General features: G+C 37.3%; 1 protein-coding gene across 3 annotated transcripts in view; it reads left to right on the top strand.

Annotated features, from left to right (window-relative positions):
* Positions 1–2: 2 nt before the first annotated feature.
* Positions 3–22,899, top strand: part of LOC144967798 (uncharacterized) — a 55,038-nt gene continuing 32,141 nt past the window's right edge. Inside the window, exons 1-2 of one of the 3 annotated variants that reach the window (XM_078905447.1) lie at positions 3–195; positions 8,004–8,904. In XM_078905447.1, coding sequence (XP_078761573.1) covers positions 61–195; positions 8,004–8,904 — 1,036 coding nt within the window. In that variant the 5' untranslated portion in view covers positions 3–60. Of the gene's footprint in view, positions 196–477; positions 978–8,003; positions 8,905–22,899 lie in introns of those variants that run through there. The other 2 variants (XM_078905449.1, XM_078905450.1) reach the window with 2 other exon arrangements.

The raw sequence follows: 22,899 nt of genomic DNA, 5'->3' as shown, positions 1-22,899 counted from the left end.
GCGAGAAATTTGCTTGCTTGGCGACCGCAGTTTTATACATCAATATGGCTGCTGTACAAAATGGATTTTATGCAAGTAAATGAAGAAGATAGCAAATATGCGTTCCTTCTCGGTAGTGCCTTACGAAACGACGATACAGAACAGCTTTTCGTAGTGTATGATAATTTAATTCCTTCTAGTATTTCGGATTGTCGGGTAAGTTCTTATTTTATGAGATTGTCAATTATCTCCTCTGCTCAACGTAAATTTCAATTCAGGATGCTTTTTTTTTATATCTTCCATCCTCAATTTCGTCGATCTTCTCCCAAAAATAAAAAATCAAAGTTTATTTTATGCTCTGCTGTGTCCAAAATGTACTGTACTTGTGTCTGAGTCACTTTTATAAACTTGAATCTAAATATTTAGGGTGTTTACTGGATTATTTCCCTTTGTCTATGTTTACTTTCATTTCCGTGGCCGCCATGCGGTAAAATCGTTGACCTTTCTATTTTGCATATTCATTGCTTATCACGGGTCTTGCAAGTATGGACGACGAAACTGATTTTCGTTTGCAGGACCGAGTTCCTCTTTCAGGATGAATCACCTGATTTATTTTTGGAATGTTGTTAATTTTTTGCTTTGCATTTAGGTCTTTTTAAATTAAACTTAAAGTATAATCGAGTTGAGTTGGATTTGTGATTGCAATTTGCTGCTACATCATCGGAAATTTGTCAAAATGCGTAAAATAAAACGAGGTTACAACTCGAAAGGTAAATCAATCCCACCCTGTCTATTTCTAATCAGTGGAAAACGCCTTTCCTTCAGTTCAAAATGGTCCAGATGAATATGTTGTGGGATTGTTTGTAAATCCGTGGAAAATAATCTTGAATGTCTTTGTGTATTTAGCGAAGGGGCAAATACACTTAGAAGTCACCTCCCTTTCAGACTCAGCCGTCCGATTTTGGGCGTAGGAGGAGGGTCTTGTCGTGGATGAGGATGTGAGTGTTGATTGCCGTTCTCTGCCTCCGCTTGTCATTATGTTAACCTCACAATGAAATAATCTCATTACATATTTACTTTTGTTGTTTTGAACTTGTCTTGATTGATAAAGCGTGATCTGCGACTGGCCCACGTACATTTACAATTACAATTCAAAGTTGTGTATAATCCAATTCGACAGCCCCTCTCTGACTCTTTATCAACTTTATCCTTCGTTTGACGAATCAACATTCCGATTTTACTTATTTTATGACAGTTGATAATACATTTTCAATCCGTCTCAGGCATGAAATCATTCATGAGAACAAAACAGGAGCAAAATTTGATCGTTGTGTCCTTGCAATTTACCAGTTTACCACACACAAAAATGGTATTGCCTTGTTTACTATAAATTTCATGTGCAATAAAAATCCAAACTACTGCCCCGCTAGCTTCTTCACAAACACTACTTTCAGAATCATCAAATATAAAAAGGTGGTTTTGCACATACGATGAGTTAAAAAGCTTTAAAATCTAATTTTGCTTTTGGCCTATTCTGTGTGGAATCTGATTTTTGTAAAAAAATCTTAGGATTGAGCAAAGTGGCCTCATCCTATTGGATTGTTTTATTGGTTTATCTTGTGTTTTGATACATTTAATTATGAATAATGATAAATTCTTATCAACAAATCAGGGATGGTTTTGAGTTATTTGTTATTCAGGCCCTCTTTTTCTTTGGTCATTTGATCCTTTTCTTGTCTTAAGTCATAAAATCTAGTAATAGTAAATTAGCTTTATTATTGCATTGCATCCTGCTTCTCTATGTGAACTAATGAAGGAAAAATATATACTCCATTCTGGTGTCAAGATATGAAAAATTGAAGTTTCATCATAACTATTTTTTCAAAAGTAAAAATTAATGATTGATTTTTGCATAGACAGGCCTTTAGTACTCAAATTTACTATTGCAGAAAACTGTGAAGCCTCTCGATAAGGGACTTTAACATGGAGAATAGGGGGTATAGGGGTTGGTCACTGGATACCTGGATACCTGGATACCTCTGTATAGAGCTTTTAGACTTGGTGTAGTCTCCTTCGCTCCTCCTCATCTATTAATGATTGGACCAATTTTTATAATTGAACTTGTTTCCTAGGGTGTTGCTTATCTCCAACTCTGCTTTGAATTTATTCAAATTTTTTGCTGATACTGTGGTTTCTTGTAGTTTATTCCAGTTATTTACAATTCTAGATGAAAAAAAGTTCCTTCTTTCATTTGTTTTAAAACGTTCTTTTTTCAGTTTCTTGCTGTTTCCTCGTGTCTGAATGTTCTTGTTTGGTTTAAGGAATCCTGCCTCTACCCTGTCTATTCCCTTTACTATTTTATATGTTTGGATCATATCTCCCCTTCTTCTCCTGTAATCTAAGGTCGGGAGATTTAATTCTTTCAATCTCTCACAGTATGTTTTGTCTTTCAGGTGTGTGATAAGTTTTGTTGCTCTCCTTTGCACTCTTTCCAAACAGTCTTTGTCTCCCTCAAACTTCGGATACCATATGCAGTTAGCATATTCCAGCTTTGATCTAACCATAGTCTTGTAGATGGTAGTCATGTGTTTTGTTTTCAGATTCTTGAAATTTCTTTTCACTATTCCGAGTGTTTTACTAGCCTTAGATTGAACATCTTTAATTTGCTTCTTGAAGTTTAGCTTCCTATCAATAAATACTCCTAGGTCTTTTTCCCCATTGGATTTCTGCAGGGGTTTTTCTTTCATTATATAGTTTGCTTCTCTGTTGTTTTTTCCTAGGTGAAGAACTGCACATTTATCTACATTGAACTCCATCTGCCATATTTCGGACCATTCTTCAAGCTTTTTCAAATCTTGTTGTAAGGTGTTTCTTTCTTCTTCTGTATTAGCTACTCCATAGAGCTTAGTATCATCGGCAAAGATTTTACATTTAGATGATAGATTGTCTGGCAAGTCATTGATATAAATCAGGAAGAGAACTGGTCCCAGTACACTTCCTTGTGGAACTCCACTTGTTACCAGTCTCTCTGTTGATGCTGTTCCATTCACTATCACTTTTTGTCTTCTATCTTTGAGGAAATCTCGGACCCATTTGACTGTCTGATCATTAATTTGATACTGTTCCAATTTCCTGATTAGGCGCCAGTGTGGAACTTTGTCAAATGCCTTTCTGAAGTCGAGGTATATGACATCTAAATTGTTGCCTAATTCCAGGTCTCTCGTCCAGTCATCCATTGTTTCAAGTAGGTTTGTTACTGTAGACCTTCCCGCCATGAAACCATGTTGATCTTTGCTGAATAGTTTGTTCTTGGTCATATGATCAACCATTTCTTCTCTAATCAGCTGTTCCATGAGCTTGCAGACGACAGATGTCAGGCTCACTGGTCTGTAGTTTTCTGGATTTTTTCTGTCTCCCTTCTTGAATATGGCTGTGATGTTAGCTTCTTTCCATTCCCTTGGTAGTCTTCCTTCTTTCATCGACTGGTTAAATATCTTGGTTAGGGGTTCTACTAGCTGCTCTGCTAAGTTTTTTAGGATGTAAGGATGAAGTTTGTCAGGTCCAGGTGATTTACTCTCCTTTAGGTTTTGTAGTCTCTTCATTACTCTCTCTTCAGTAATCGGCCATTGTGTAGTATCTATATTACTTGTTTTAGCAATATCTGGCAAGTTTTTCTGGTTCTCCACTGTAAAGACACTTGCAAAGAAGAGATTTAGCACCTCTGCCTTGTCTTCATCTTCAGATGCCCAAGTGCCATCTTCTTTTTTTATGTCACAGGTTCCCTGTCTTGTCTTCATTTTACTGTTTACATAACTCCAGAATACTTTAGGATTTTCTTTCGTTTCCTCTGCTATCTTGTTCTCATACTTTTGATGCGCTTGTCGGACTATTTTAGTAGTTGCGTTTCTCACTCTTTTGTATTTGTCCCAATCCTCTTCCTTTTTGCTTCTAGAGTATCTTCTATTTACTGCCTTCTTCTTCCGTAATGCCCCTCTCACTTCCTGCGTCATCCAAGGTTGATTTCTTCTCCCAACCCGGTTCCCTCTGCTTTTCGGGATGTTTTTCTCGAAGCATTGGTTAAGTACTCTGGTAAATCTACTCCAGTTGTTTCCTACGGTGTCCTCGATTAGTATTTCCTCCCATTTTATATGCCCCAGTTCCTCTTTCATACTCTCTAGATCAGCCTTCCTATATCTGAGTGTCAGTTTTTCATCTACAGTCTCTGATGTCGCCCTCAGTTTTAGGAATATGGTCGCATGGTCGCTTTTTCCCAGTGGGTGGCTCAGTCTTAAGTCGATTATGTCATTTTCTTCCTCCATCAATATCAAGTCCAATACGTTGGGCTTTTGGTTTTTTCTCTGTCTCGTGGGTTCTTTTATTATCTGTTGTAGGTAGCAATCTTCAATGGTTTCTATGAAACTTTCCTCCAGGCTTCCCTCTTTTGGTTCGTCCATCCCTTTCCACTCCAGTTCCGGCATGTTGAAGTCTCCCATAATAATTATCTCTGAATGCTTTTTTTGTGATGCTCTCCTTATCATCTCCAACATTCTCTCATTATTTTCTCCTGTGCTATTTGGGCTCCGATAAATCACTCCTACTAGTATCTGTGAGTTCCTCTATGGGGTTAACCTTGAGGTTCTCTCTCACCAATAAGTATACTCCTCTGCCGGAAGTTTCAAAATCTCTGCTAGCTATTATAGTGTATCCCTCAATACCTAACTCTGCTATGGTTGGGTGTGTTGTTGCATTCTTTGGCTTAGCTTCTGTTATTGCTATTACATCTGGATCTTCTTCTTCTGCCATAGCCTTTAGCGCCTCTCTCTTATTCATCACACTGTCTGCGTTCGTGTACATGAACTTCAGGGTATTTTTCATATTCACGTGCTGCCCCTCCTTATCATTTACTGGTACTTCTCTTTTTTGAATTTTCTTGTTGTCTTCGAGTCCTTGCTCAGAAACATTTTGGGCAATTGGACTGACACGTTTCCAATATAGTCATTCCTCATCCCAATCCCAGTCATTTCCTCCAACATCGCTGTCTCTCTTTCTTATTTGTTCACTAAACTTCTCCCTGAAAATGACCCTTTTCTTATATATGACTACATCTTCCCCTGCTTCTCGTCTTCTCTTCAGCTCCTCTCTTAACTCCTTGGCCTGCTCTCTTTGCATAATTGTTTGGTCTGCTCCAATATACACCTTTTGTAAGCATTCCCGTTTATGGTCTTTCAACTGTTTGCTGTTCCTAAGAGCAGTGTTACGCTGATCCGTTGACATCAGACTTATTTTCATGGGTCTTGGTCTATCTTCTCTTCTGCCCAATCTGATCACTTGCTCTATAGGGTTGAGGCTGTCTTTGTTTCCATGAACCTGCAACTCTTTGAGTACCATTTGGGCTTTTCTTATATCTTCCTTGTTGTCGCCATCTTTAGCTTCTGGTATGCCATACATAATTACATTTTTCACCCTCTTAGCCCTTTCATTTCTCTCCTCTTCTAGTTCCAGGTTCTTTTTCACCATTGCCTGCTTCTTCTCCTCAGTTTCATTGATTTTCCTCATTTCATTTATATCTTGTCTTACTCTATCTGACTTTTCTTCTGTACTTCTCTTGAGTCTCTCCTTAATCTCACTCGCCTCAGACATAGGGTAGGCCTCTATCTCATCCTTTGCTGTTGATTTCACTATTTCTATCATCTCCTCTGTGAATTCACCTTTTTGAATGATATTCACACTTTTATCTACGTCTTCTACTTTTTTCCTGAGTTTATCTACTTCCTTTTCAAGCTGCATGAAATTGCCCAAGAACTTTGAGGCCACTTTGTTGCAGGACTTAGAGCAGTAGTAATGCAGCAGCGGACATTCTTTTTCTGAGTCTTTCTTCAACAGTTGATAGGTGTCATCATCTATCTTTTCACACAAAGTATGAAACCACTGGTCACAGAGCTCGCACTGTAAGCATTTCTCAATCTCTTTGCATACATATTCACATTTTCCGCAAGTCTCAGTCTCAGCTTTTGCTTTTGCCTTATTTGTACCCATCGGTGCAGGGCTTTCTTTCCTACTACTGCCACTACTAGTACTGGCACTGCCAGATCTACCTTTCCTACTACTGCTGTTTAAGCTCATCTTCTTACTTGTTAAATGACCAGATCTATCTAAGTCTTAGCTGTACTGTATCACTGTATCTTGTTGTTCACTCCAATCTGATAAGTATCTAACTAATCTCAACTAGATATCTCAAGTACACACACAAGCCGGAATCCTCTCGAAGGCAGAAATTACATAAATCCAATTCGAAAATGAACAAGTTTTGATGTCCGATATTTCATTCAAGTTTTGTGTTTCTGGTGAGGGGAGCGAGAAGATTCAATATCAATATTGAATAATAATATTGAGTACTATTGTCACTGCCTAAATATTTCTAGAAATTAGATCAAGAAGATTGAATCAGGAGAGAAATGTAAACACGTCCGCCATCTTGGATTTCCACCATATATTGACTGCCAAGTTTATCCATATTGCGCTGCCTTCAATCGTGATGAAGTTTGGCATAGGCGTAGATAATTGTATTTTCTAGTGAGTGTCATACCACATAGCCGCAAGTAGGTACTTTGATGGGGCGTTGTTGGAAACTACATCTGTTCCCTATTTGAACCATTCCCTTTTGTCTTACTTATTTTCGTGTGCTTTAAATAAATCTTTTTTTTTTTTTTACTATTATTATTATTTCTATTACTATTACTATCATCAATATCGAGGAACAAAGAGGAATGGAAAAAAACAAAGAAAGTCGGCTCACTAATTGGAGACACCGAGGATGTACAAAGAAGAAAACAGCTATCAAACGCCGCGCTCAGTAAACTCACCAATGTATGGATTAGAGGTGACAAAATAAAGAGAAAAACCAAACTGAAACTGTACCGTGCTCTTGTAAAACCGGTACTTCTGTATAACTGCGGCACTTGGGCGTTGACAAAATCCGAAGAAGAACATCTGGATGCCTTCCATCGCACACAGCTAAGAAGGGTACTGGACATCAAATACCCAAAAAAGATCTCAAATGAATCACTCTATAAGATCACAAAAGAAAGACCAATCTCCCTTGGCATTTTACAACAACGATGGCAACTTTTCGGTCACATACTACGCAGGGACAAAAACATACCAGCTAACCAAGCCATGTCGGGATACTTCCAAAAACACGGGAACCTTTTCAGAGGAAGACCGATCACAACACTCCCTGTGATCCTAAACAAAAACCTCACAACACTTGGACAAAGCATTAGTCTCATAACGGCAGGGGACCTTGAAAATCTGAGAACCCTAGCAGAGGACCGGCAATATTGGAGACACCTCACACAGGAAATACTGGAAACAGCCAAGGCGACCCGATCTTTCGGTCGAGACGCGAAAGGCATCTAAGTCAAGTCATTACTATCGTTTTTTGATAATTACCATTAGTTGTTTTTTTATTTCGGGGGGGGGGGGGGGGCCATACATGCCGAATCTGACAAATTTTTCGTAATTTTACTAATTTTAGACGAATTCCATGGCCAAATGCGAAATTTTATGGAGAATTACGGATTTTTAATTCTTAGTAATACTTAAATGATCATATTAATAGTAATGATAAGAAGAAGAACAACAACAACAGTTATTACTACTGCTATAATAATGATGATGATGATAATAATAATAATAATATTGCGGTTGTTCATACACAATTTCAGAAATTACGTATTTCCTTGTCAAATTACAAAAAAATGACATTTAAATTGCTAAATTTGAAGTTTTCAATTTGGCAAGTCTGGGGTTCTCCTCTCTTTAGGAGCAGTCAGTCCAGGAAATAAAATATTTTTGCTCTTGTTTCTTTCATTTGTGATATAGCCACTTTTGTTATTTGTAGTGTTGTCAGTGGATTTCAACTCTTTTTCTTTGTTTGCTTGGGGGAATGGGGTATTGACATTTTTCTGTTGCCATTCTCTGGTTTCTAACTTTTCCCTGTTTCTTTTTTTTTTTTTCTTTAGCTTGAACGAATCAAGGAAGGTGCAAGATATATTTCTGAGTTGCCGGAGTACGATTTTAATGCCTTGGTGCTGAACGCCCGTACCTTCAGCTTAGCTTCAGGTCGCAGTAGTGCCACTGGCAACTTGAGTATGGATAGTCACGCTAGCCGCCCTGCTGGGCTTTGTCTTGATGAGGATGAGGAGGGCGAGGCAGTATCCATAATGCAAGGAGAGAAAGCAACTACAACCCACTATGGCAGTTTGAACCTCCAATCTTCTTTGAAGCCAACATCTTCAAAGGCTGTTGATGATAGTTTAAAGTTGGATTTGCTCGGTGGAGACCAGGACTCTGGGTTTCGTGGTTCATCCTCATTTAAAGCAAATAGTTTTATGAACAGCATTAGTTGTTCTGAGAGCAATGATGATAGTGAAGATGAGCGACCTGGCTGTTTTGATTATACACAACTCACACAGAAAAGTCGAACTGGGGAGCATGTTCGTATTCGTCACACATCGAATCCTGATTATGATGAAGACATTAAAGTTGACTCCAGTACTGGTGGTTCTTCTGTAGAATCTCCAAGAAGTGAAACATCAGTGACACATTTGGAATACAGCCTCACAGAAGATATAGAAATGCAGGTATTCAGCCATGGCAGCCAAAACATTAGGAAAGGTGATGGTGGTGGCTATCCAGCATCTGTCACTGCAGTCAATGAACACCAGCATTTGTATGGTGTGCATAAACGTAACCAAAATGACTACCATGAATTTAATTCCTGGTCAAGTTCCGACACAAAGAGGACTGAAGCCCTGAGGAACTCCTACAACTGTTGTCAGGACCCTGTTCTTGGAAGCGGCTCAAATGCTGGTAATCAGAAGAAGAGTCGTGTTTCCATGGCAGCAAGGGGATATTCTAAGGGTGAGTGTTTACAAGTTTGTTTTCTTGGGGGGGTTCTTTTCCTCTTTCTCTTGTCTTGTTTTTACCATGCTGTGTGTCCCATTTGTTCCATCAGAATGCCATTTAAGAGATAGATTAGCAACACGTGACCTTTTTGTGTTAGAACTATACACAATGTCCGCTGCTCACTGCTAGGTACTTACTCATACCCGATTCAGATATGACTCTCTTACGACTCTCATGTTAACTTGCAAAGGATGTAACCGCTCACACTTATTCCAGTCTTTACTTCTTAAATCGTTTTATTTTTTTAATGATTTCCCGTATTCAGGCACCATTCACACTATCTCAGTGATGATAATCTTCCGTTGGTTTTTCCACATCAAACATTTTTATCAGATAAAATCTCAGATCAAATGGTGGATCCGTGTAAAAATCGTCATTCTTTCTTATATTTTGACACCTGTGCTCGGTTCCTACATGAATTTTGGTGACACTCCCATTTTTGTGGCGTCAGTCTAGGCAAACGTCGCCAGATGTCAAAATTGAGACAGGGCGAATAGGAAGGGAATGGGAAAAGGGGGTAAATGAGTCTAGATTTTATTTGTAAGAGGTAAAGAGTGGTAGTACAGTTATAGGTCTGTTTTAAAAGATAATTATTATAACTTCCCTTCCCCCGAATTAGAAAAGAGAGAAAAATGCCCCTTCTATTAAACTTCTCTCTCTCTCTTCTCTCTCTCTCTCTCTCTCTCTCTCTCTCTCTCTCTCTCTCTCTCTCTCTCTCTCTCTCTCTCTCTCTCTCTTTCTCTCTCTTTCTCTCTCTCTTTCTTTCTATCTATCTTTCCCTTATCCCTCTCAACAATCCTTCTATCAGTCTTCATAGGTTATATGGTTAAAGAGAGTTGATGTTAATCTGCTACAATCTTAAGGGGTGCTGAACTTAGTTTAATCTTTTTACTTTTAAAATGTTTAACAATTTTAATATATTGAAGATACTTGAGTCTTATATGTAAGATCTGTAACCATATGGCTATAGTAACAGAGATAACACAAGTAAAAATAAATACTTTCCCGCCTTTTGACCAAAAGTTGATTTTAAATCTCTTGAATAGAGGGTGTTTTTAAAAAACTAGTTTTAAGGAAGGGACATTTAATTAAAATTTTACATAAACAGGCCTGTAAATCTTCCGTCTATTGTCGGAATTTCCGTCAGTACGATTTTGCCCTATAAGTGCTGTGAAAAAATAATTCGTAACGCCAAAGAACAGAACCAATAAAAAAGTAAATAAAAGACTTTTATTTCGTTCCTCGAAAAAATTAGATTTTATTCCGTTTCTAATGCCGACTTAAGAAAGACAGAACGAAAAAACTTTTTATTTGTCGCATCAAAGACAAATCATGCCGTCTATCAGTTAGCTATAATATTATCATGCCACCCACACGCTCCGCTAGACGTTTATGTATTCACTGCTTGACTACTGTGCCACAGCCAGCGAGAGAGAGGTCGCGAAGTTCGCGCGAGTCGTCTTCACACACACACACACACACACCTAGTCAGTAAATAACCGACACACATGCATATCTCCGGTTCTTATTTCACAGTCTCTATATTTCTTTGGTTCCGTCCCGATGTGAGATGGGGAAAAAATAATGCGAGATAATTATTTTTATTCGAAATATATATTCTTCTTCAAAAGCTCTCGCACCACCTCCTCTTCTTATTCTTCGTCGTCTTCTTCTTCTTATTCTTCGTCGTCGTCTTCTTCTTATTCTTCTTCTTCTTCTTCTTCTTCTTCTTCTTCTTCTTCTTCTTCTTCTTCTTCTTCTTCTTCTTCTTCTTCTTCTTCTTCTTCTTCTTCTTCTTCTTCTTCTATAAGAATTAAACGTTTAGCACAAACAGGAGCAAAGATACGCAGCTTCCTGTGTCGAGCACTAGACGTCTAGATACACATCCTTCAAAGGGGTAGGAATTGTTCTCTTCCTTTCATTTTACAACTAACTCAGACCTGGGACCTCAAATAATTGGGATTGTTGTTTTTTTTTTTGATACCATAAATTAAGGATCCCGTTAAGTAGGGGAAAGTGACATGATTTGACGTGTCATATCTGTGTTGTGTCCATATTTTTGTCCTGTTGTGTCTATTTTCGCGTGTTCAAAAAGTTCTGACAATTTTTTCATCAACCATTTACAGGCCTGCATACAGTATGTTATATCTCTACTGTTAAGAATAGATGTATACTAGATGTAGTACAGTCGACTCCGCTTAATCGCACACCCTCGGGAGTTTAGGTTAGTGTGTCGATTAAGCGGAGAAGCTAAAACTAGCATCTAAGCACCAGCTTTCGTGTACCATACTTGTAGGACCTTTCCCTCTGAGGTTTCTACGGATTTGGGACTGTCATATTTAAGACAGTAGACTTATTAGAAGAGGCTTTTTTATTTATTTTTTTTTGGGGGGGGGGTGTTTGGGGGGTTATTTTCTTTTAGAATTTCTCTTTTTATTCATGTTTCATCGACAACAAAGGTGTGTGACATTATTGTTTGTAAGAATGGTAATCGTGAAGCGTTGATTGTAGTAAAGCCTTGTCTCGTCTGCATTGTAAATGTCATTAGAGTCATACTGCTGAAGAAGTTATTTCACAACTTCATCACTCCATTGTGTGACAGAAGGGACATCAGCATAGCCTTCTTTTTCAAGCATGACATTCTGTCACCCATCTCAAGAGCCAACTTTTTAATGGGGAGAAAGACTTGCCTTAAGTTTATGCCAGTTCAGTCGCCTTTTGAGTGGACATGGACTGTATGGATCATTTAAAAGATGAGTCCCGAGTCCTCCCTATAATCCTTTCTTTATTGTTCATGACCCAGTAGAGGAAAATGATGCACAGGTAGAGAATTGCCTCAAGTGGTCGGACAATGTAAAAAAAACACGACATTGGGTGGACTGCGATCACGTTTCACTCCTTGTGATGCAGACAGCGAGTTTGAGTCAATTATCCGTCGTGTCAGGTTATCGTTAGATGTCAGATAACGAGCATTGCACGTCTGACCTAGTCGGGGTCGGAGGGAAAGTGCAATGGCGTTGACGAGGAAGGTTTTTTCACACATGATACGATATTAACGTGCCAAACTGGTTTAATGTGAAACATATTTTCATTACCTGTTTTAAATTGTATTTTTTAGATGTTTTTTTTTCAAATCAAGATGTAACGATTAACCGGAGAAGGTGTGCGATTATATAGAAAAATATTCTGTTTTTCGGGAATGTATAGCGTATAAGCGGAGTGTTCGATTAAGCGGCGGGATCTGTAATATGATATACAAAGGTCTGATATTTTATGTTATGATTTTGTTGAGTTTGACAGGTGGACCGATGCATTTTCCTCCTTTTTGACAAATTGCCATTGTCATCATTGCTAAATGTGCTGGTCAGTTGTACAATTTAAAATTTTGAGTTTTTTATATGGCGCAATTTCCACTTTAAAAAAGCTCTTTTTACGCGCTCTACAATGGGTCTTTGGCCAACACGTAACAAAGAAAACGAGTCGTGACGCCTTGTAAGCAATATTACAAAAAATTTTACGACTGAGTCAACGCTGTTAACGGCTGGGTACTCATTTTACACCTGAGTACAGTGAAAAAATGTGAGTAAAGAGTCTTTTCCTAGGACTCAAAAAAATTTTTTTTTTAATTGAGCGTTTATATAGCGCAATATCCACTAAATGTGCTCAAAGCGCTTTACAGAATTATGCACCGAGCGAGGCTCGAACCCAGTACATTCCGATCCGAAAGCAAATGTCATACCACAAAGCCACACAGAAATTTACAAAAAATGTAGTGTAATAATACAGTGATGCCAACCTTAGGTAAAAAATCCATATTCTTATGAATTTTTGCTTCTATTACACATTTTGCTCAAGAGTGTAAGCATTATTCATTTTTTATTATTTATTATTTAAGAATATTAAACAATCATACGCTCTTTTAATGCTTAAACATTTTTATCTGTTTATTGCCATGGACGTTCATATAATATAGGGAGTTCAATATAGTGCTATATGGGTGGGTCATATCAGATTTATAAGTGGATTCAGGAAGTGGATACTATTCATGTTGAATTTAAATTATCAATAATATCATAACATATGGTCTAATTGCCCATCATCAAATTTAGTGCTAATTATAGTTTTTGAAGGATTGTACGCATTTTTTCAAAATCTTACTCATTTTGTCTCTCTATTGTACACATTTTCATGGGCTATGGTTGGCAGCACTGATAATATATATATATAATCTATGCATCTCATCTTAAACTGATTTTCTCAGCCAGAGTATTACTGTCAAAGACTTCTTTTGTTCTGAAATCTGGTATTTATCAAATTGTCTTAAAAACTATCTCTGCCAACCATGTCACAATCCAGAACATGGGTGAAATTGTGGACATTTTGTTTATACAGTTGAAGCCTGTAATTGGAAGGCCATTATATCAGAACAACCGGTTAATTGGAACAATCTGTCGTCGACAATTTTTGCTATGGAATTTCTACTGGTTAATCGGAATTGTTTCAAACTTTCAGAACTTTATAGGAACATTTTTTTTCTTTACAAGAAATCAAGAATATAAATATCCCTATCGAGAATAACAATATTGGAATCATCATCCTGTATTTTCATATGAGCATGTAGATCTTTTCTTTTAAAGTGGCATCAAGCCAATCACCACCCATTCCCTTTTATATGGAAGTGGTAGAAGCCCCTTTGACGGTCTTGGGGTTAGCAAATAGAATGTGTTGTAATTTATGGTGTATCAGGATTCATGTGTCTTCAATTCATTTGGTCAGTATTCAGGGTAGGCTTGTACTTGTTGACAGTTCATTATATATGTATGATTCCCTTGATTTTGATATTACCCCATCAGTTTCCTTGGAACCTCCTTTAATTTCGCGAGACTGTTTTTAAAAATGGCGGAGTGCATCAAAATACAATGAAATGCACACCATCGTCGCTACAAAACGGTCATCTCCACTACCTTCTTTAGTATAAACACCAACAGCACATCATAATCATCACTCCTACAACCACCACTGTATCATCGTCACTGCCGACACAGCCACAATCACCACCATATGGGGCATCTCTGCCAATAATACTGCAACCACCACAATATCAACACCGCACCAGTGTGATCACCACCACGACTTCATCATCACTACCACAACAACTGCTACCACTGCCAACAAATAATCATCATTCCCGCCACCATGTCATCAACACTACCACCACCAGATCGTCACCACTAAGACTATAACATCATACCACCACCACATCATAATCATCACTACTACCACCACCTCTACTACTACGACTATATTATCATCATCACTACAACCCATCATCGCCATAAACAACATGAATACAACTACTGCCACACCATCTTCACTACTACAACCAACCCTGTCACAACAACATCAAAAACAGCACTACTAAAACACCACCTCCGCCATGTCATCATCATCATCATCGCTACCGTCACTACTAAGACCAAAATCCAAATTACTTTATGCAATCATTCCGTCTACTTTAATGCCGAATGGAGTCATTTGGGAGACGCGATGCGCTCACGTTAAGAGAAAATAATTATTTTTTAATGTTAAAAAAAAAATTAAAGTTATGGGTTTGGAAATCGCGAAATAAAGTACACTCTTGCCCAATGCAAAATATGTCTATTTTGAGACCTCACTGTAAGAAAAGTAAATATCTAAGAACTGAAGATAATCAGCAACCCATACTCTTGGTCTAATTATTTTTTTTCAGAGCCCTTAGAAACATAGTGGAAGAGTTGTTGAGCCCTGAAAACTGAAATTTTGCTTTTTTGCGTCTACAAGGGACACAATCACTTTTTCGACAAATTTAGCAATTTTCAAAAATTCATAAACATATAACTAGAACCAAAGATAGTAGAATGCTCAAAAGTACCCCAAAATAAACAATCAAAGACTGATTAAAATATACCACTTAACCCGGTGAAATAAACAAGCTTTTGAAATTAAATGAATTTTGGGAGCTATCATCGATAAATACCAGAATTCTGCGATTTCCAAAAAATCATGAGAACGTGTTTAACCTCCTTTGAAGTGTTTAAAGAATCACAAAATGTTAATCTATTAAGGCATATAATATATGCAGTCCTACTGATAATATATAATATATACAGCACGTAACTGTGAGATCTAGTTAATAACCGTCAACCAGATAAAATTATCAAACCAAAGAAAAAAGGTGAGCAGGAGTTCACTTGTTGTCCTCTATCCCCTTATCTGTTTTCAGAGTTGCTGTCTGTCTCATTCTTGGTTTTGTCCGTTTCCTGGTCGGATTAATGGGCTGGGAGGGAGACAGTTAAATACAGAGTCATGGTTTTTGGGAGATTATTTGTTTGTCCTCGTAATGCATCTCTCTTTTGTGTAATGTGTGATTTGTTGTTCTGAATTTTGTAAGCATTTGAGTGTATTTCTCTCAGAAGGATTCTGTGTTTGTGTCTTGGTGAGTCTTTTGGGTGACTTCAAACAGAGGACATTGAAAGTTTGTTCTTGGAGTCCGTTCGTGAGCCCGACTTGAACTACTCTTACCTTTTCTCGGGTGCTTGCGATCTTACGTTAATTTTTTTTTTTTTTACTACTCCGTTTCTACCTTTTAATTGGCACTTAAATGGCCTACAAGTAAAAGTGTTGCAAACACCATAAAAACCCTTCAAACATTCTTAGCTCAAATCTCTCTCTGTCTCTCTCTCTCTCTTTCTCTCTTTCTCTCTCTTTCTCTCTCTCTCTCTCTCTCTCTCTCTCTCTCTCTCTCTCTCTCTCTCTCTCTCCCCTCTCCACACAAACACTCGCATACACACACAAATCAATAAGGTGCACTCGTTTTTAATCCCGATTAGAAATCATGTTCATCTTCCTGTACTTACCAATAATAGGTCATCACAAGCACTTTGACCTCTCTCTCTCTCTCTCTCTCTCTCTCTCTCTCTCTCTCTCTCTCTCTCTCTCTCTCTCTCTCTCTCTCTCTCTCTCTCTCTCTCTCTCTCTCTCTCTCCACACAAACACTCGCATACACACACAAATCAATAAGGTGCGCTCGTTTTTAATCCCGATTAGAAATCATGTTCATCTTCCTGTACTTACCAATAATAGGTCATCACAAGCACTTTGATCTCTCTCTCTCTCTCTCTCTCTCTCTCTCTCTCTCTCTCTCTCTCTCTCTCTCTCTCTCTCTCTCTCTCTCTATGTGTGTGTGTTTCTTCTTCATACATGCACAGATCAATAAAGTTCACCCAGTTTTTTAGCCTCGAACAGTTTTCATCTTCCTGTACTGTACTTACCAATAATAGATCATAACAATCACTTTGACCTCAAGTAATACCACGATTACAGAACACAATGATTAAATAAGTTCGTAGCACCCTATCTAACACCTATATAAAATCGTTTTGTTTGTATTTTGGTAAAATTTTAGATAGCTTTTTTGTCAGCAAATATGGGTACGCGCCTGGCGGCTATATTTTGCCTTTCAAAAATATTCATTCTTCTACCTTATTATATGCAGCAGATTGTGCCCGCACACATCTGGAATATGAATTTATTTTATGTGTTTGAATTTTCCGTGTCATATTCTTTATTTTAAGCCCTTATATATATATATATATATATATATATATATATATATATATATATATATATATAATATATATATATATATATATATATATATATATAATATATATATATATATATATATATATTATATATATATATTATATTGAATCGTGTTTGATACAAATCTCATCTCATGTAGTTCCATATCTGAAGCAGACGTCGGAGGTCATCTTCCGCCAAGCTGATCTATCTCTTGCCAATTCTATTAAAGCAGCGCCACCTTTCTCAGCTTCATCTGTCCCAGTTCTTATCTCTTTCAAATACGTTATTCTTTGTCTTCCTCTTATTCTTTTTCCATTCATCTTTCCAGTCAAGGCGAGTATTTCCAAACCAGGGTGGCGGATAATGTGTCCTAAAAATTCCATTTGGCGTTTGATGATTTTTGTTATCAGTGATCTTTTCCTGTTTGCCATTTCTAAAATTTCTTCATTTCTTTTCCTTTCCATCCATGACACCCTCATCATTCTTCTGTAAAACCACATTTCCACTGCCTCCAGTCTTTTAACCATGGTCTTGTTTATGGTCCAGCTCTCACAACCATATAGCAGCACAGACAGTACATAGCAATCCAGGACTTTGATTTTTGTTTTCATGCTAATATTCCTGTTTTTCATAATTGTATGCAGCTGGTTGAATGCATTCTTCGCCATACCTATTCTTTTCTTTATTTCACAATCTGATTTTCCATTGGATGTTACATTGAAGCCTAAATATTTGAAACATTCAACTTGTTGTATTGTTTGTCCTCTGCTTGTTATTACACAGGCTGGTGGGTTATTATTTTTAGATACAAATATGGTACGAAAAGTGCTCGACATGCAGTAATGGAGCGAATTATTATTATTTAAAATATTTACCACAATGTTTGAGACAGTCTACATTAATGTTTCAGGCTTAATTTGCCATCGTCAGGACTGAGTTGTTTTGTTGACTGTTGTTGTTTCTTGAAGTGGTTCCGGTTTAAAGTTGCTTAACAAGAATTTACGCCGATGGGGACACTGTCCGTACATCTCACTTTTCATGTTGAGTGTGGCTTCATGAGGGTGTTTGATTATAGTATATTTCTCTTCCAGGCATAAGCTACATTGTTTTGATGTTGGTGTGTATCCTGTTGCTTTAGATAAAATTTTCCATGAAATGTTGTGGTCTAGTTTGTTGTCTTTTAATTTCCAAATATGTTCGCTGAGTTTTGTGGATGTTTTTTTGTTAGTTGAGGTGTGGAGGTTGTATCTTGTTTTGAAATTATTTTCTGTTAGTCCTACATATTTTTCTTGCTTGTTTGTTTTAGTTTCTGTGACTGTGGCTTGGTAAATTAAACTTGATTCTAAGCATTGTTTGTTTAGCGGGCAATGTTCTTTATTTCTGCAGTTGCATTTTCTGGTGGACAAGATACAACCTCCACACCTCAACATTTAGAAACACTAACAAAAAAACATCCACAAAACTCAGCGAACATATTTGGAAATTAAAAGACAACAAACTAGACCACAACATTTCATGGAAAATTTTATCTAAAGCAACAGGATACACACCAACATCAAAACAATGTAGCTTATGCCTGGAAGAGAAATATACTATAATCAAACACCCTCATGAAGCCACACTCAACATGAAAAGTGAGATGTACGGAAAGAGTCCCCATCGGCGTAAATTCTTGTTAAGCAACTTTAAACCGGAACCACTTCAAGAAACAACAACAGTCAACAAAACAACTCAGTCCTGACGATGGCAAATTAAGCCTGAAACATTAATGTAGACTGTCTCAAACATTGTGGTAAATATTTTAAATAATAATATATATATATATATATATTTATTTTTTTTTTTTCGTTTTGTTTTCATTTTCGTTTTTCTTTTTTGCTTTTTTTTTTTTTTGCTTTTTTTTTTTTTCTTTTACTCTTTTTTTTAGGGGGGGGGGGGGAGTACTTTTGTTAATATTTTTAGTTACATGATCTTAGCTCTGTTCAGTATGTGTATTAATGAAATAGTTCAAGACATAGGTCATTGTCTCTCCAATACTGTGACGTACAATTAATTTTTAAGAATATCGAAGCGTACGCATGTAACAGATGTGCGATGCAGAGGGGAAAAGTAGTAGTGACCACCCACGATATATTCGACAGCTGTGCGTGTAGTATATTTTTGTACGTCTCTGAATGGTAGGATCTCTCTCGCCTCAAATTTCAATCGATATATGAATTCAAATTCATGGACAGGGCTTGCTGGCCTCTTTTCAATTACACATTCTTTCGTAAGATACTTTTCGGACTGTCTGTGCCCAAATGTGCACGGGTGATACGATGGACTTTTTCTTAATAGAAGAGGGAGGCCAACATTACAACTTGGTTTTAAGCAACGTCTAAAATAATGCTGGATCTGTCAAATTGGGCTTTGGGAGATGATGGGTTCTTTTTCCTTGCATATCATCTCTCTAATATATGTAGCTGTTTTGTTTGTTTTGTTTTTTTGTTTGTTGTTGTTTTTGTGTTTTGTTTTTTGGCGGGGAGGGGGGGGGTGTTGTTGTGGGGTTTTTTATATATATTAATATCTGTGAGCATTTGGGTGTATTACTCTAAGCGGGATCCTGTGCTTGTGTCTAAGTACACTGATTTTGTGGCCTTGGAATCTACATCCATTCCTTGTTTGAACCATTCTCCTTTATCTTATTGAAATCATTGCTTTTGTTGTTTGCTTTTAATGATAAATATAGATTTATTTTTATTTTTTGTATCCCATTTTCTTCCTTTTCACTGGCGCCGAAATGACCTATATGTGTTGCAAGTCCACAAACTTTTAAAACAAACAAACAAAAAGACTATAACAACAAAGTTTGTCAATTGTTCTGACTGTTGAATCCTGAAAAATGAGCAACAATGTTGTTGCCCGGGTCTGAATGCGGCTTAGAAGTAAAGTGGTGGCATATGACAGAGATCCCTACCATTCCTTTTTTTTTTTCTCAGAGGTAATTCCGCATTTTACCATTTTGCCGACATCCTAGGTAAGACGTATAGTATTTTAATTGATAATTTCGGTTTTGCTTGACATGTTATAAGGAATAATTGCGTGTTTACAGTGTGAATAGAATAGGACCTTTCTTCTTTTTTTTTCTTTTTCTCTTTTCTTTTTTTTTTTTTATTATTTAATAAAATTAATTATAATCGCCACATCTGTAGCTCAATGGATACATTACTACGGCTTTTATTTCAAGAACTGTAAGTTGATTCCTCATTTTCACAAAAATTCCTGTTGTATCTTAACTCCTCTTACTGACCTCTTTGGGTATGGGGCCTCTGTATGTGTTTTTTTTTTTTAATCTCAGATCATGAACTATTCCAAAGCATTGAGCATGATAAAACCATTGAAATAAGCTATATAGCCCGCTCGTTATCATACCGGCTCTTGATAGCAGTTGATATGCAACAGAACTTTGTTATCATGTAATGTGAAACCGTTTGATTTTGTTGAGAGGTGCTTCATTCTCATAAATAATAGGGGTGTCATCAACTTTTTGAGGAAGCTATACGCAATAATCAATTTAATGAAGAGCCTTTTTCTTATCGTTAAAACGTAAATTATACACGTTTTGTTGGTTTTTTTTCGTGTTGTTTGTGTGTGTGTGTGTGTTTTTGTTTTTTTTTTTTGTTTTTTTTGTTTTTTTTTTTTTGGGGGGGGGGGGGGGGGGTCATGTGTTTATTACAGTAACTGAGGGAATGGCTCAGTCGGCAACATGCCGTCCTGCAACACAGAGGGTGGGCGTGATGATGGTCGAGAGGACTTTGGAAGCATGAAAAGCTTTACCCCATTCTACAGCGTTTTGAAGACGTTAACATTTGTGTTTTGTTTTTGTTTTTTTAAACAGCGGTTATACTTTTGTAATCCCACGTTATTTCAACATTATTTGTTATCTGTTAACAAACAGGGTTCGATTTTACTCAAACATGACGCCATATCTCAACCGGTTTGGTTTTTATAGGTACTAACGAAGCAATGAAAGGCACAGCGTATGGGCTTCATAAAAACAAATGGGATTGAGGGGCGATACAATTATGCATCGGTGTTATCGTTCTCTTAATGAAGGAGGTTATGCCTACATATTGTCTTGTAAATGTGAGGAATGTTTATTCCAAAGTAAAAAAAAGTCGGTTTAAATAGATCAAACAAGTTGTAATTCTGCATGCTTTGACCGTGAAATGCCCTTAACATTTTGATGGGGTCATCAATCTTATGTGCAAATACGTTTATTAATACGTCCCTACCACATGGACTTTGCGCACAGACGACTCCTCGCTGCTGATAACAGCGGCAGGCTAAGTGAAGGCAAACAAGCTTGCCATTTTGATTCAAACTTGAATTGTATTTCTCTCAATGTGTTGTCCACTTAAAATCATCACTTCAGATCTGTAATAATACGCGGGGTATTTTAAATGAGATATGCGTGTGTAATTGTTTGATTGTCCTGTGACGTTGTGGTCACTTCGTTTGTGTGTACAGTATCTGAGCAATGTTTATCGGAATCATGAATCAACAGCCAATGGCGAAAGTGCTCGTGAATGTGGAAGCAACACCCATGAATATCCCCGTTTCTTATGTTGGATATGTGTGGGGAGGGGGGGGGGGGGGGGGGCATGGCGCACAGATAATATTGTTTTTGCCTTGTATCCAGAAACGGAGACATTATACAGTGCTATGAGACATGAAACTTGCCCGCCAGTCAATGCAAGACAGCGTAATCGAATGTGGCATGATTTACTCTTTATCCGCTACGGACTAAGTGATAATGATAATGCAATGAAATCTAATTTACGCCTGTTTAAATGTCGTATTAGACTTCTAATTGCATGCATCGACGTCATAATAATATGATAGATAGGCATTACGCTAAAAGAAAATTATTATTATTATTATTAATATTATTGTTGTTGTTACCTTAATGTAATAGACTTAGATCACGTGGTCCTAGAACACTTAAATATTTTACAGGACGTTGAAAAATGTTTTGTTACACGAATGAGCACCTTTTGTGTTCCAATTTTTGTATAACAAAGCAAAAAAATCCATACTGGAATACAAACGAAACGCGATTAAAGGGAGAGATAATCGTCGTTCGTTGATTAGTGGGCATTCGATTTACCTCTAATCCAGATCGTAATCGGGTTTTATATATATATATATATATATATATATATATATATATATATATATATATATATATATATATATATATATATATATATATATATATATATAATTATTATACTGACGGTGATGATAATAATAATAATGATGAGGATAACTACTCGCATTATTCTTCTCCGCCCTTGTTAACAATGTTTAGCGAAGTGGCAGTTACGGCGGCAGTGAAAATGACATATCGACGCGGTTTCATGCCTGTATCCCCGCCAGATAGTACCGAGTTGAACTACCTGTCGTGCTGCATGGGCTTGAGCCACCTCGCCCCAGCTTACTTCGAGGCGCTGTGCTGCGGCTGACGCCTGAGTTATCTATCCAATCTTTCCTTGGAGCAGAACCCAAAGACAAAAATATCTCCATGGGGGTGGATAAAGGAAATTTTATTTATTTTGATTTTAGATACATGGTGTTTCTGTCCACTGTTAGCATTGAGAAATTGTAATCTCAAAACCTCACTGTTACAGTCGTTTGCGTTATCATAAATCGGACCAGGGTACTTTTCACGCCTCGTTTGTTCTGTGAGTGTCATTTTTCCATGTCTTGTCCCAACATATTATGACAACTTAACACATGTCTCCTATCGATCTGTGTAGCTTGTTCACACTATTTATCTCTAACAATACATGGATTTAAACTATTCAGGGATTTTTCGAGCTCCTGTACTTACACTCATGCGTACGCCACCAACATACATTCGCCACCACTACTACTACTACTACTACTACTACTACTGCTGCTGCTGCTATTACTACTAGTACTATTACTATTACTGCTACTACTACTACTACTACTACTACTACTACTACTACTACTACTACTACTACTACTACTACTACTACTACTACTACTACTACAACCATCATCACTACCACTACTCCTACAACCACCACCGCCACGTCATCACTACCACTACTACTACAACCACCACATCATCATCACCACCACTACTACAACCACTACCTATGTATCATTGTCACTGTCGCCACTACTACAACCACCACCATTAGGTTTTGAAGCTTTACTTCATTTGAAATAAAAATGACTTTGGGGTGGTATTTGGCATTGTGTTTACTTATCGTACGGTTCTAATCAGCTAGGCGGGTGGTTGGATGGGAG

This window comes from Berghia stephanieae, chromosome 3, assembly GCF_034508935.2.
Source record: "Berghia stephanieae isolate SIO BIC M18660-M18661 chromosome 3, UCSD_Bste_1.3, whole genome shotgun sequence".
Lineage (NCBI taxonomy): Eukaryota > Metazoa > Mollusca > Gastropoda > Nudibranchia > Aeolidiidae > Berghia > Berghia stephanieae.
This window is presented reverse-complemented; position numbering and strand designations above follow the sequence as displayed.